The sequence below is a fragment of the Carettochelys insculpta genome, chromosome 1, assembly GCF_033958435.1.
Source record: "Carettochelys insculpta isolate YL-2023 chromosome 1, ASM3395843v1, whole genome shotgun sequence".
Lineage (NCBI taxonomy): Eukaryota > Metazoa > Chordata > Testudines > Carettochelyidae > Carettochelys > Carettochelys insculpta.
The window spans coordinates 10,067,938-10,083,394 of record NC_134137.1 but is presented as its reverse complement, the minus strand read 5'-3'; the positions used below and the strand labels follow the sequence as shown (position 1 = coordinate 10,083,394).

The 15,457-nt window shown below is 51.6% G+C and overlaps 1 protein-coding gene across 1 annotated transcript; it reads right to left on the bottom strand.

Moving 5' to 3' along the window:
• Positions 1-911: 911 nt before the first annotated feature.
• On the bottom strand, positions 912-1,847 carry LOC142008528 (olfactory receptor 51G2-like). The gene has a single exon (XM_074986102.1). It carries the CDS (start codon positions 1,845-1,847, stop codon positions 912-914), a length of 936 nt encoding a protein of 311 aa, XP_074842203.1.
• Positions 1,848-15,457: the final 13,610 nt, after the last annotated feature.

Below are 15,457 nucleotides of genomic sequence, written 5' to 3'. Positions count from 1 at the left end.
AGGAAAGCAATTAACTTAGGAACAAATATGAGCATCTTGAAAATGTTTGTCTTCTGCAGCATATAGTACAGATTTGAGACATGGGTGATTATGAAACATTAGAAAAGAAGAATATTGGTGTTTGAAGGAAGTCAAATTAGAAAGATCCTGAGAATTGGATGGATGGAGAAGGTCACAAATAAGGTACTATATAGGAAGATATAGCCAAAAGAAAATCTACTACAGAAGGTTATACACTAGAAATTGCATCTTTTCAGGCATATCTGCAGAATGAAAAATAAACGAAGAGTCAAGACTCTGTTATATGGCAAAAATATGGACAGTTCGAAGAGGAGAATTGGGCTCCAGAGAGAATGGGTAGATGATATACCAGATTTTGCAGAATCAGTCTGCAGAAAGTAACCCATTCTGTACTGTACTGTACAGAGAAACATGGAAGGAAATAGTCAGGGAGACATCAAACACCAGTGGGCACTGAGCCCATGGTTGTTGTTGATATTCACATATTCAAGAACACATCACCAGAAAAATCTGGGGGCAGGTTGTCACAGGGGTCACCTTGAGATGCTGGTGCTCCCTATGACACTCTGGTGCCTCCAGCAATACCTAATGGCCTTAGGCAACACGGCAGGCACCCTTACCTTGCCCCTATGGTCCTTACAATCATTTTCATTCAGGCTGGGATACTTGATAAAAGAGCCCCTGCATGAGGTTGCATCAATTCAGTCTTCTCCAAAGCACAGGCTCTCCTGCCAGCCTATTCCTCCTCCTTATTGAAGAACCTTCCACCAACTTCCTTGCTGGAGTCAATGTGACATCTCAGGTGAAAGGCTACATAACTGAACAGAAGGCCTTTGCCTGTTTCTGGTCTCCCATCTTTCCTTCAATAGGCAGAGTGTAAAAGGGACCCTTCAGTTGACAAACATCTTGACTATTCTCGCACGAAGGTGTTTGCTTTTGACACTGTACACAATGGGGTTCAGGAGGGGTGGGAACATCACATAGATATAGCCCAGGAGAATCTGAATGAAAGGAGAAAAGCTGTTTCCAAATCTATGCATCAAAGTTAGGCTGATATATGGCGTATAGAAGGCAAGGACAACACAGAGGTGGGAGACACAGGTGTTCAAGGCCTTGAGGCACTCTGCTTTGGATGTGATGCTCACTACTGTTTTGAGGATGATGACATAAGAGAGGAAGATAAGTAATGAATCCAAGCCTTCTGTTAAGAGTGCACTCCACAAGCCATATATGCTGTTGATTGTGACATCTGAACAAGCCATTTTCATAACTTCTCCATGTGAGCAGTAGCTACGGGTTAAGACATTTTTTCGGCAGTATCGGAAACGTTTAAGGAGAATGGGATATGGAAGCTTTACGAACACACCTCTCAGTACACACACCAACAACATATTGGCTATTCTCTCAGGTGTTAAGACGGAAGCATATCTTAAGGGATCACGGATTGCAATGAGGCGGTCAAAGCCCATTAACAAGAGTACAGAGGACTCTATACATGTAAGTGTGTGGATGAAGTAGAGCTGGGCAAAACATGCATCAAGGCTGATCTCCCTAGAGTTCAACAAGAATATTCGCAGAGTTGTCAGCATGGTGGTTATTGATAAGCCAAGATCTGTGATGGCCAACGTGGAAAGTAAGATGTACATGGGCTCATGGAGGCTTGGATTGGTGTTTATGATGAATACAATGAAGGAATTTCCTACTATCGATACTGCATACATCATGCAGAAGGGGATAGAGATCCAGTGATAGATGTGTTCCTGTCCGGGTATCCCAGTGAGAAGGAAGACTTCAGATTGAAATCTGCTGTCATTGATAGCTGACATAAGGTCCTAGACAGGCCCAAGGAGTTCAGTCCTTCCTAAAGGGAAAAAGAACAGGATATAATTCAACTGTTTCAATGTGTGCGTTCCAGATGTGCTATTTGGCTTCAATCCGCCATCAACATTTCAGACTGTGCAGATGGTAGGACAATGGACTATGAAAAGGTTTAGCTTGGCTTTTGGTAGATGCTGTAAGCACCTAGGCCGTTTCTACACATGCCACTTTCTCCGAACATGGCATACTAATAAACATTATGAAACATGCTTATGAAGCGTGGATGTAAATTCTCAGTGCCTCATTAGCATAGGGTCACATTATTTGGAGTCTGGAAGAAGCTCTTTCGGACTCCACAACTTTGTGTAGACGCATTGCCCCTGGGGGATATGCCAGAAGGAAGTCCTCCTTCTGGAGGCCACTTCTTCCCAATTTTTTTTTTTCTGCTGTTCCAGCTCTGCGACTTTTGGCTGATGTCCATGGTGAACACTTCAGGTAGTACCATAGTAAAGCTAGATGATATGGATATCCCCATCCACCCTTTACACCCCACAATGGACCATGAAGGCTGTGTTTACACTAGTCCAAAACTTCAAAATAGCCATGCAAATGGACATTTCGAAGTTTACTAATGAAGACCTGAAATACATATTCAGTGCCTCATTAGCATGCCAGCAGCCACAGCACTTTGACATTGATGTGGCTCACCGCCACGCGGCTCATCCAGATGGGGCTCCTTTTCGAAAGAATCCCCACAACTTTGAAATCCCCTTATTCCAAACACCAGATAGGAATAAGGAGATTTCGAAGTTACCGGGGTCCTTGAGCTAGTGTAGACTCGCCGAAAACTCTTTGCCTGACTTTCTGTGGATGTTCCAAACTGCTATTGACTCATGGATTCAGTCACGCTGCAGAGACACCACATCACCTTATACTAATCTCCATCCCATCCTGGACAGTTGACCTGTTCCACTAGGAGAGGGGAATCAAACAAAGAATTCCTAAATTTATGCAAATTCTATGTAGGTCTGTTGAGGAGAACATTCACTGTAGGAAGATGGGGAGACCTGCTCCGAGCTTGTATTCTTTCTATTATTTTCCTATTTCTCTGATTTAGTCTGTTTTCTGTGCTTTTGCCCACTTAAAATATACCTTAAGGTAGTAAATAAAGATACATTCCCGTTTTATAATATAACCCAGTTTCTGTAATATTTAAATGTTGGGGGGGAAGTTTGTTCATATTTTCTTCCACATTGAGGTTGGAGAAGAGCTTCTCATAACTTTAGGTTTGTGTCCCAAGAGGTATGGCCCTATCACAGTGCTGCAGCAAATCCATTAAGGTCAGCCTGCACAGTGCAGATCTCAATACTTGTATTGATCTGCAGGAAGACTTTGCTAAACCTCTGGGTATACTGGAAGAGGTTAAGAATCGGAGACAGTCAGACAGATTTCATCATGCCCTATACTAGTAGTAGTAGGCATCCTTCAGTCTGCATAGACTATGGATCGCGCCCTTTAAAGTTTCAATTGAGGAATTCATTTACAGCGTCTATTGGGACTATAAAGACCCACACGAGAGTCACAGTCCTTGCTGCATCTCTTGCAGATGTAGTGGGTGCCTGGCAAGTGCCCTGGTTGACAGAAAAGGTGGGCTCTGTATCTTCAGAATGTCAGGTGGCAAGTAAGAGTCCAACCCATCACACCTGGCCTCATTCTGACCTCACGTTTGCTAATTCCACTGCCTGTTTGAGCATTGAGTGAATTTACAATTAGCTCCTTCACACCAACACCCTTTCCAGATCTCCACTTCCAAGGGCAGCCCATTCTACCATGACAAACGAAAGTGCCTGGCAAAAACAGTCTTTTTATTTATCTATCCTGCACTCTAAATATTGATAAATATGTTTTATTGCCTAATTTTAGATTCATTCTTCATTGCTCCACTACTGAAAGTACAGATTATGCCACTGCATCTTTACAGTACATGGGATATGTTATTTGGAACAGGTTCTTCATTAAATCAGCATGACTTCAGTGGCAACACTCACAAACTCCATGTGTAAATTCCATCAGATCTGGGTTCTGTTAACTTTAAATTGCAAAATGCTTCAACAATGCACATTAGCCCACAATATTTCTTCTAAGAAAGTGAAGTACTCTTCCAGCACAGGCCACTTTTGTCTGAATCCAGAGATGTGGCTCATCCTACAAGCTTCTCTTCACCTCAGCGACCCTATCTCCTCTAGCAATATAAAGATTTGTACATTTCTGGCAAGTTACAAATCAAACACAGACAGTTACTTAAACTGGACAGGGGACGGATTAGGATCATAAACAGCTGAATAGCACAGACATTATATTTGCACAGCTATCCATTTGAGCATTTAAATATTGTCATGCTTGTATTACACATGATAAAATTCAACTACATATAACCATGTTCCCACATCTCAGCCTTTCTCTGCTGAAACACTGGTGAGAGGTTTTGTTCTTTTACAATTTTTTGAAAATGTTTCATCACGTATTACAGGGGGACTCCATTCATTACTATGCATCAGTCTAAGAAAGAGCTTCTGGTCAATTACCAGGAGACAGTATCATGCAATTGTTCTCTGTACAAAGAGTTAATGGCACAAACTCCTTGTTAACAGCTTATTCTTTCCCCCCTTATCTTCCTTCAGAGACAAGCTCTCAGGACAGAGTGGGACAAAAAAGGTCATCTGGATTTCTTCACAATCTGACAAGATCACGTCACCTCAGCCATCATTCAGTTGCTTGTGAGCAATAAAACTCTAGTAGGAGCTCTATGACTTTTCTTGGGTTGTGTCAGTGTGTAACCTGTATCGGGGCTGCAATCAGGATATAAATTATTCCTTCCCTGAACTCATTCACTCACTAATTCATAGTAATCCCACAACTGTTATTCAGGCATGATAAGGAAAAGAAGGAAATGGATTTCAAAGTCAAATGAATGAGTTTACATGGGACTCACACCTCATTTCTTGGATGAGAGTAGTCTATTGCTGTGTCCTTCCTCTTCTCTGCCTGTGTCTGTCCTGTATGCATAAAATATGTTATACCTGGACAGGCCTGGAACAGCAATGGAACTGAGCTGTGTGCGGTGGAGCTCTGTTGGGTGAAATATTGAGGGGTTTAGGATAGAATAATCCCTTCTGGGTAGCTTTGATTTTGCGCCAGGCTCTTGCAAAAGAAGCAAAAAAAGTGAATCCCCAGCTGAAGGACAGCTCACTCAGTGAGCACTGAAGGTAGGTTCAGAGAAAGCACAGAGTAATAAGCACAGAAAAGTCTATTTCATGTCTCCAGTCATTTTACACAGCTCGTTCTCCCAGTTCTGGGAGTCTGTGCAAAGGTGGGGCAGGTGTTGCTGAGAAACTCTTCAGACTGAGAGGGTCAGACACTGCTGGGGAAGTCGGAAGTCCCTTGGTGTGTCTGTGTCCCTGTCACTGTGGAAGAGTTAAAATCACAGATGTGGACACACAGCTGTTTGAAAAGCCCCTTATTCAACTACCTTACAATTTATTCCTGCTCTTCAGATTGAAGCATTTTTGGTTCAGGAAGGCCAGCGGGTGACTCACTTTAACCCTATTCATACATTCCAGCAGGGCTGAAACACTGGCTGCTAACCCAGTGAGATCCACTTGATCAACACCATTACTTTGCATTGTGTTGAGGCCCAAGGCTGAGTCTGTGGTAGGGTAGCTGGTGGGATTCTGCCCATGAGAGGGCACGGAGTGAGGCCTGACAACCGGCACTCGCAAACCAGACAGAGGACAGAGACACTGGCAGCCCTGTAACGCTTAGGGGTACCTACCAGGAAGAAATACTGGAGTGCTCCTTCAGTCAAGAGAGAGAAATATGTCCTGTGAGAGCTGTTGTAACAGAGCTCGGCAGTTCCAAATTCTTATCTTTCAAACTGGGACAGAATAAGAAATCTCTGAAAATGCATTTGCTGATTACGTTTCAAAGGAAATGCACCTTAGTTAGTCTGGGAGCAATCACTGATACTCTGTGGGTTCTCCTATTGCTCATTCCCAGAGCACACAGCACCTCTGAAAATGGAGTCCCCGGAAGCATGGTTGTGAGGACATTCCAGTTGAAAAGCTCAGCGCTCAGGTAGAAAGGCACATTTCTGTGTTCTTAACTAACAGCACAATGGGCAGCTGTAGGGGCAGGATTCCCAAGCAGACATCATTCCCGGCCCTCCAGTCTTGTCACTGACTCACCCCGACAGACCAGATGAGGCCCCTGTAGCTGCACAGAATATTGGCACATGAAAAAAGTTGGCAGCCTTTCCCTGCACTTCACTTGTTTAAGGTACAGAAACCTTCCAACATACCTAATTGCTGCTAGAAGGGGAGCTACTGGCACCAGAGGTTTTCAGCGTAAAGAACCAGGAGTTACAGGAGAACGTGCAAACGCAGCAGGGAGTGTGTGTTCAGCTATTGAGGAAACCACCTTAATGAAGCATGCTGGCACATTCCCTGGGGAACCACATGGCCATCAGGGAGCCTCCTCAGGCTCTCAGGTTTGTTCAACAAAGTTTCTTATTGACAAATCTGCACTATTTCCTCTCACCTTATATGATGTTACTGGATTTTAAAACGAACACGAGAACCATTGCTATAAGAGTGGATCTGGACTTGCATTAGAAATGCAAATTTATAGGAATTCAAAAGAAGAGGTGTGGTTAGCTCCTAGCCAGGCAAACATTGATTTAAAAGAGAAAGTGGCTCATCAGACTCCAATCCACATCTCAGGATTTTAGCAGAGTACTTTCATCTGGAAGTCTGGCAATAGCAGAGTATCCCAAGAAAGAGCACGGCCAGGTAACCTGGTCATGTGTTTCTCCATTGTGAACATGATCCCAGGCACAAATTTCCCTCACATTAGCCAGGGTATAGAGACGATCCTGAGAATCACCATTTTGGTCTCCAGTCTTTAACCTCCATTTTGTCTGCATACCCCAGGCTGCAGTTTACAAGAATATCTCTGCTCTGAACTAATCCTGAATGGACTGCTGGCCCACCTTAAAAATTGCTGCATTTTAGGGACTATTAAGATAGCAGCCAGTTCCATCTGTTGCAGGCCAGCCTCAAGGAATTTAGGGCTGATGTATGGAATTGGACCACTTCAACAAGTCTTCTTCTCACCAAGTTCTTTATTTCTTTCATTAAGAAATCTTTATATTTTGGTCCTGTCCCTAAATATTCCTGGTCCCTGTGCACCTGCACAGCTTCTCTGGTGTAGGTTAAGTAGCAGCAGAGCAGATAGCCAGTTATTGGGTTTCATTTACTGGCCTATTGCCCCTACCGGCCTCAATAGAGTTCATAGTGGTGTGGGAGCCAGGTTGCCTCTACCCTTTGGAAACTCTTTCGAAGAGCATAGTCTATTCTGTCAAACCATACGGACATGGGCTGTGATTAGTTGGGTGACACATACTGTCATCGGATGGGATGATCATATCCCTGAGACCACCTACTGCCCTCTGGGGCTCCCCCTACTCTCTCCTGAGCCAGAAGTTCTAGTTTCCCCACCGAAGACAAGGAACTGAGGTAACAGCCCTGAAGCACACAAACACAAAGTCACTGAGAACAGCTCTGCTGTGGGAGGGCTTCGTAACGGAGACTAGATACAGCACCCAGCAGCGCGGTTCTCATGCAATGGAAACCCCGAATAAATCCACCTTACTCTTTACAATTTTTTTTCACACAGAAAGGGAGATAAGTACAGCTGTTCCCCCACAGTTCATCATTATTGACACTGGCGTTGATCACAGATGAAAGTGATTGTATTAAGTAGGAGAAGTAGGATTTAAGAGTTGTAAGGGATGACAGACAGATCAGAATAAGTTATTTAGCATGCCCAGGCCTCCTTACCTCCATGATGACGGCCCTGACCGTGGCATTTCCCATTTCAAAATGGTGGCCGATGGAGTGCTAGCTGTCTGGAGTGGCCAGCTTCCAGACAGCTATAGCGACCCTCTTCTCTATGGGGAGGTCGTGCTGCATTCAGGTGTCCTGGTTCCTCAGTGCGGGGGTGAGCCACAGTCAGAGCTCCAAGAAGGCCTGACGGTGCCTGCACAAGTTCTGTAGCCACATGTGGTCAACCCACTCCCCCATTATCAGCTACTCCCACCACCTGGAGTTGGTGGGGTAGTGCCAGAAGCAGTGCAGAACCCGGCAGGGGAGGAACAGGGGAGCCCAGTGGTTAGGATGATCCCTGTCTGTCCCCAGGGAGTGCTCCCATGACACTCGCTGCTGGGTGGCCTGCCGTGCAGCACCTAGAAGAGGGCTTGCTCCCTGGATAACAACATGGAAGGCTTCCAGGTGCTTCTGCAGCTGCTGCTGCTGCTGAGGGTCCATGGCTGCTGTGATTCAGTCTGGGAGAGTGTGGCTCGTGCTCTGTACAGTGAATGCACGGGTTATCAGGGAAGGTGTGGAGCTGTTACTGGATGAGAGAGGTAACCTAGTGACAGATATTGTTGGAAAAGCTAAAGTGCTCAATGCTTTTTTTGCCTCAGTCTTCATGGACAAAAATCAAATTCCACATCACGGTCCCAGACAATGCAGTATGGGAAGGTGGAGGGGAGCCATCTACGGGAAGGAACAAGTTCCCAGCTATTTAGAAAAACTAGATGTACACAAGTCCATGGGTCTGGATTTAATGCACCCGAGGTTACTGAGGGAATTGGCAGAGGTTATTGCTGAAACTTTGGCCATTATTCTTGAAGACTCTTGGAGATTGGGGGAGATACCGGATGACTGGAAGAAGGCAAATGTAGTGCCCATCTTTAAAAAGGAAAGAAGGGAACTATAGATGGGAACTTATAACTATATAAGACAATCCAGGGATCGACAGACCAGTCAGCCTTACCTCAATCCCTGGGAAAATAATGGAGGGAAATCCTCAAGGAGTCCATTTTGGAGCACTTGGAAGAGAGGAAAAGGATCAAATTAGCCAACATGGATTCACCAGGGGCAAGTCCTGCCTGACCAATCTGATTAGTTTCCATGATGAGGTAACAAGCTCTGTGGACATGGGGAAGTCAGTGGATGTGATATACCTGGACTTCAGAAAAGCTTTTGATATGGTCTCCCACAACATTCTTGTCCATAAGTTATGGAAATATGGATTGGATCCTTGAAAAATAAAATGGTTCAAAAGCTGGCTTGATGGTCGGACCCAAAGGGTGGTGGTAAATTGCTCAATACCTGGATGACTGTCAGTTTCAAGCAGAATGACATGAGGCTTGGTTCTGGAGACGGTGTTGTTCAACCTCTTTATTAATGATCTGGATGAGGGACTGGATTGCACCCTCAGCAAGTTTGTGGATGACACAAAACTAGAGGGCAAGGTAGATATGTTGGAGGGTAGAGAGAGAATCCAGAGTGACCTGGATAAATTGGAGGACTGGGCCAAAAGAAATCTGATGTGATTCAACAAAGAGAAGTGTAGAGTGCTGCACCTGGGGTGGAAGAATCCCATACATTGTTACAGTCTAGGCACCAACTGGCTCAGCAGCAATAGGATGGCAAAGGACCTAGGAGTTATGGTGGATGAAAAGCTTGATATGAGTAAACAGTTTGCCCTTGTAGCCAAGAAAGCTAACAGCATCCTTGGGTGCATTAGGAAGTAGTGATTCCCCTCTTTTTGGCACTGGTAAGGCCACGTCTTGAATATTGTGTCCAGTTTTGGGCCTCCCAGTATAAAAAGGATGTTAAAAAGGCTTAGCCTGGCCTTCTGTGGATGTTCCTGGCTACGTCTACACGTGAAGCCTACATCAAAGTAGCTTATTTCGATGTTGCGACATCGAAATAGCCTATTTCGATCAATAGCGTCTACACGTCCTCCAGGGCCGGAAATGTCGATGTTCAACTTCGACGTTGCTCAGCCCAACATCGAAATAGGCGCAGCGAGGGACCGTCTACACGTCAAAGTAGCACACATCGAAATAGGGCTGCCAGGCACAGCTGCAGACAGGGTCAACGGGCGGACTAGCGCTTCCGGGGCAACAGCTAGCCCCTCCCTTAAAGGGCCCCTCCCACATACACTCAGCCTGCACAGCACGCGGTCTGAGGAGCCATAGGCACACAGACCCTGGGCGCCGCAGTCATGGACCCCCAGCAGCAGCAGCAGCAGCAGCAGCAGCAGCTAGAGGTCCACCCAGCCCTCCCGGCAGGAGCAGGGCTTGCCCTGGCCCATGCCATGTGGGAGGCAGCTGAGTACCTCCTTGCCCCAGGGGAGGAGATGCCCCCAGGGCAGCAGGGCTCAACCCCTACCCCTGCAGAACCCCGCTCCACCCCCCGCGTCACACGCCGGCGGCTGTGGAGCTACACCACCAGCACCGACTGGTGGGAGCGGCTGGTGCTTGGGGAGTGGGACGACGACCACTGGGTCCGCCACTTCAGGATGAGCCGACAGACATTCCTGGAGCTGTGCCAGTGGCTCAGCCCCGCACTCAGGCACCGGGACACTGCCATTCGGCGTGCCCTCCCTGTGGAGAAACGGGTCGGCATCGCTGTCTGGAAGCTGGCCACTCTGGACAGCTACCGATCCGTGGGGCAGCAGTTTGGTATGGGAAAGGCCACCGTCGGGGCTGTCTTCATGGAGGTAAGAGAACCCACAGGGGCAGGGCAGGTGGGCCACAGCAGGGCAGGGGGGCCAGGATAGGGGGGCCAGGGCAGAGCAGGGGGGCCAGGGCAGGGGGGCCAGGGCAGGGCAGGGGGGCCAGGGCAGGGGGGGGCAGGGCAGGGCAGGGCAGGGAAGGGCAGGCCAGGGCAGGGGGGGCAGGGCAGGGCAGGGCAGGGCCACGCACACCCTGCTCACCCCTCATTGGGGCTGTCCCATGTGCTTTCTCTGCAGGTCGTGCGTGCCATCAACGCCATGCTCCTGCACAGGCTCGTGAGGCTGGGGGACCCACATGCCACTGTCGCCGCCTTTGCCACCCTGGACTTCCCCAACTGCTTCGGGGCTCTGGATGGGACTCACATCCCCATCCGCGCCCCGCAGCACAGTGGAGGATGATACCTCAATCAGAAGGGCTACCATTCTGTCATTCTGCAGGCCTTGGTGGACAGCCGGGGACGTTTCCAGGACATTTACGTGGGCTGGCCTGGCAGCACCCATGACGCCCGGGTTTTTCGGAACTCGGGCCTGTGCAGCCGGCTGGAGGCAGGGACCTACATCCCCCAGCGGGAGATCCCTCTGGGGGACACCACCATGCCCTTCGCAGATGCGGCATACCCCCTCCGGCCGTGGCTCATGCACCCCTACACGGGCTATCTCTCCGCTAGCCAGGAGCGCTTCAACGAGCGCCTGAACCGTGTGCGCCAGGTGGTGGAGCGCTCATTTGGCCGCCTCAAGGGACGCTGGAGATGTCTCCTGACCCACCTGGATGCAGGCCCCAACAACATCCCCCGGATTGTGGGTGCCTGCTGCGCCCTGCACAACCTCGTGGAGAGCAATGGGGAGACCTTTCTGCAGGGCTGGGCCGCGGAGGCTGGCAGGGCACACGTGCAGCCACCTGCTGCCCCCAGTCGGCAGGTGGACCCCAAGGGGACCCGGGTCCTGGAGGCCCTGCGGGCCCACTTCGACCAACAGGCCGCAGGGTGAACTCTGCCCAGGCCCCCTACTGTCCGCCCCTTCCTCCCCCACACTCCTGCCCCAACGCCCACACCATGGAGCACCCCACCGTCCCCCCCTCCCACTTGTCCTGGACAAATGACAGCACGAACTTGTGGCTGAACGTAAATTTTTTTTTTCTGGTCAAACCTTTTTTTTGGGGTGCAAATAAATATGTGAAGCACAAACAGAAAACTAGGTACAAACGTTCAACCAAAGAAATATGTACAAAAATAAAACAATCCAAAGAAACAACTGTGTGGCATACATAATAAAAAGAAAACCAGGGAGGAGAAAGGGGAGAACTATTTACATGGGGGGGATGGGGCAAACGGGGGCACCAAAAAAACAGGGTCCAACTATATACAAGGGGGGGCCACGCCGCACCTGCAGTCTGGTCCGCGGCTGGGTGGGAGCGGGCTGGACCGGAAGGCATCGGTGCCGGCGAGTCTCAGGTGGCTCCAGGGGTCCCTCGGCGCTCTGGCCCTCGCGAGTGGGTGGTGGGGCGACGGCGGACGGGCCGGAGATGGCTGGAGCAGCTGGTGGTGGGGCTGCAGGAGCGGGCAGGGCGGGCGATGGGTCGGCCAGCGCGGCATGGGGGGCCAGGTAGTCGACGAGCCGGTTAAATATCTGCATATAGGCCCCCCATGCCTCCTGGCGCCAGGCCAGCGCCCGCTCCTGCAGCTGGAGGTGCTGAACCAAGACCTCCAGCTGCCGGCGGAGGATGGCCCGCAGCTGGGGGTCCGTCGCCGTCGGTGGTAGTAGGCGCGGGGTCCGCCGTCTAGCCCTCCGCGGGGCCGGTCGTTCCTCGGCCGAGGGGCTGCCCTGGAGCGTTGGTCCCGGAGGGCTCTCCAGGACAACTGAGGCTTTGCCAGCGCTCTCTTCCGGTCCTTCTGATGGTGCAGGTGCAGGTGCAGAACACAGGAGAGGAGGGGGGAAAGAAGAATGGAGACAGGCGTTAGTGTGGGCCCTGAGCCATGGCCTTTGTCCCCGCCGCCCTGTGCTGCAGGTTCCCCATCCCCGTCCCCGGGAGATGATGCTGAGATGGATGGGGTTCAGGGGTCCCCCTGCCCTGCACCCCGTCCCCTGGTGGGAGCGACTCTCACTTCACCCCGCAGGGTCTGAGAGCAGGAGAGGTTTCTTAGGCCACAGATGGCCAGTTTCTGGCAGGAGTGACGGCACCAGCTGTCGGAAGAGACAGTCCTTCCAACCCGTCGTGGGGAGAAGACCCCAAGGGGGGACCCTCTGGGATGCAGCTTTCCCCCTCCTCAGGCTGGCTGCCTACCAGCTCTCCCTTCCCCTAGCCTCTACCTGTGGCCCCCGCCCTCGCCCCCCAATTCCAAACCAGCTCGGCTCCTCCCTCCTGTTGCCTCAGGGCAGAGGTGTCACCTGCCAGCTGTAGCGCCAGGATCCTCCTTTGGCCCTGGGAGCTCTTCGGCTCTTGTGGCTCATATGTAGCCTGAGTCTCCCTTTGGCACTCCCCCCACTCCATCGCATGCTGCTGCTGCGGGGTGTCCCACCCACTCCGTCGAAGTAGGGCATGTGTAGCCGTTGTGTGTCCCGCAACATCGAAATAGTGGGGTCCGCCATGGCAGCCTTCAGCTGAGGGGTTGAGAGACGCTCTCTCCAGCCCCTGAGCTCGATGGTCGCCACATGCAGCTGCCCCTTAAAGGTCCCTGCCCCCTGCCTTCCTGTGCAGGAAGCTGAGAGAGCATGCAGGTGGCAGCACAGCCACGCGGCCAGCCTGCACTCCCCTCTGCAGCCACAGACACCCCTCCTGCTGCCATGGCCTCCCGCCAGCCCCGCAAGCGACCCCAGGGCACCCCCCCCAAGGGGAGCCAGGGCTCCCAGGCTGGCAGCCAGCATGGGAAGAGGCAGCGGGGCCCCTCCTGGACAGAGGACGAGCTTCAGGACCTGCTGGGGCTGTTGAGTGAGGAGGAGGTGCTCCAGGTATTGGGGAGCAAGAGGAGGAATGCGGATGCGTTCACCAGCTGGCCGAGGGCCTGGCCGCCCGGAGTCACCCTGCCCACACTCCTGACCATGTCAGGAGTAAGGTTAAGGAGCTGCGGCAGGGTTACTCCTGGGCCCGGGATGCGGCCGGCTGATCTGGAGCTGCCCCTGTCACTTCCCCCTTTTACAGGGAGCTCAGGGAAATCCTGGGCCCCCGGCACACCTCCTCCCCTCTGGCCACTCTTGATACATCGGCCGACGAACCCCAGAAGGCCCCAGAGGCGGAGTCCGCCCCAGAGGTAAGCTCTGCACTCCAGGGGCCCCCCCAGGAGCCCACCCCTAGGGCACTGGAGGAGGAGAAGGAAGGGGGATCCTCCTCCAGTGATGGGGGGCTGCGGATCACCATCCCGTCCCAGAGCTCCAGCAGGGCATCTGCCCACCGGGTGTCCCCCAACCATGGGAGCGGACCATCAGGTATGTACCCCCCCGGTGCATACCCCCAGGGTTGAGGGGCGGGGGCAACAGACATGACCAGGGCCTCCACATGCCCATGGCCCCAAGGACAGCAGTGGCATGTCCCTCATAAGAGTGCATCAGCCCCTGCCCCCCCAGCAGGACATTGTCATGCCCCATCCCTGGGGGTGGGGGGAGCGGAACCTAGGGTCCCCCGGGGAGAGGGGGTTGGACACCCATCATCAGCAGCAGCATCTCCCAGGGGTGGGGATGGGGAACCAGCAGCAGAGGGGTTGGGGGACAAGGGCCATGGCTCGGGGCCCACACAGATGGCTGTCTCCACTCTTCTTCCCCCCTTGTGTTCTGCAGCTGCACTATCGGAGGGACCGGAGAGTGCCAGCGAGGTGTCAGTGGTCCTGGAGAGCCCACCCGGGCCATCACTCCAGGCCAGCCCCTCAGCGGAGCACCGACCAGCCTCAGGGTGGGGACGACGGCGGACCCAGCACCACTCCTGGACGGCGACGGACCCCCAGCTGCTGGCAATCCTCCGGTGGCAGCTGGAGGTCTAAAAGCAGCACCTGTGGGTGGAGGAGCAGTGCCTCCAACTGCAGGAGCAGGAGCTGGCCTGGCGCCAGGAGGCATGGGGGGCCTTTATGCGCACCTTCAAGCGCATCGCGGACTATCTGGCCCCCGCATGCCGCACCAGCTGCCGCTCTGCCTGCCCCGCCTGCTCCACCCGCCGCTCCACCCGCTGCTGCACGCGCCGTCGCACTACCATCCGCCACCGAGGGCCCTTCTCCCGACGGGGACCTGGGGCCTGCAGACACCCACCGGCCATATCTCCTGGTCCGCCCAGCCCCCAGCCAGCTCCGGCCAAGCCTGAGGCTGAAGCGCGGGTCGCGGCTGCCCACCCCCAGCGCTGGACATTAGGGGGTGTGGGGCCCAGGACGTGGCCCCCCCTTTGTACATATCCCCTTTACTTGTGTTTGGTAAATAGTTTGTATTAGACCCCTGTTATTTTATGATGATACCTGCCCCCCCATGTAAATAGTTCTCCCCTTCCTTGTCTTCCCCTTTTTTTTCCTTTCATCATATAATACATATATATAATATTTGTTTTGGTTGTAAATAGTAAATAGATAAACGTACTCGGTCAGGATGTTGCTGAATCCCCATCAATCAGCATTGACAACTATACGTTAGAGTTCGTTTACCTCGGGTCCACCATCACTGACACCCTGTCGTTGGACACTGAGCTAAATAGGAGGATTGCGCTACAAAGATGTCTTCAAGAGAGACCTCAGAGGGGTAGACATTGAGCTGGACAACTGGGAAGAACTAGCAGACGACCGCAGCAGATGGAGGCAGTGGTTACACAAGGGCCTTCAGAAGGGCGAGATGAAGATCAGACAGCTAGCAGAGGAGAAGCGAGCTCACAGAAAGCACACTAAGGACTTGCCAGACACCCACTACATCTGCAAGAGATGCAGCAAGGACTGTCTCTCTCACGTGGGTCTTCATAGCCACAGTAGACACTGTAAATGAAGTCTTCAATTGAAACTTTAAAGGGCGC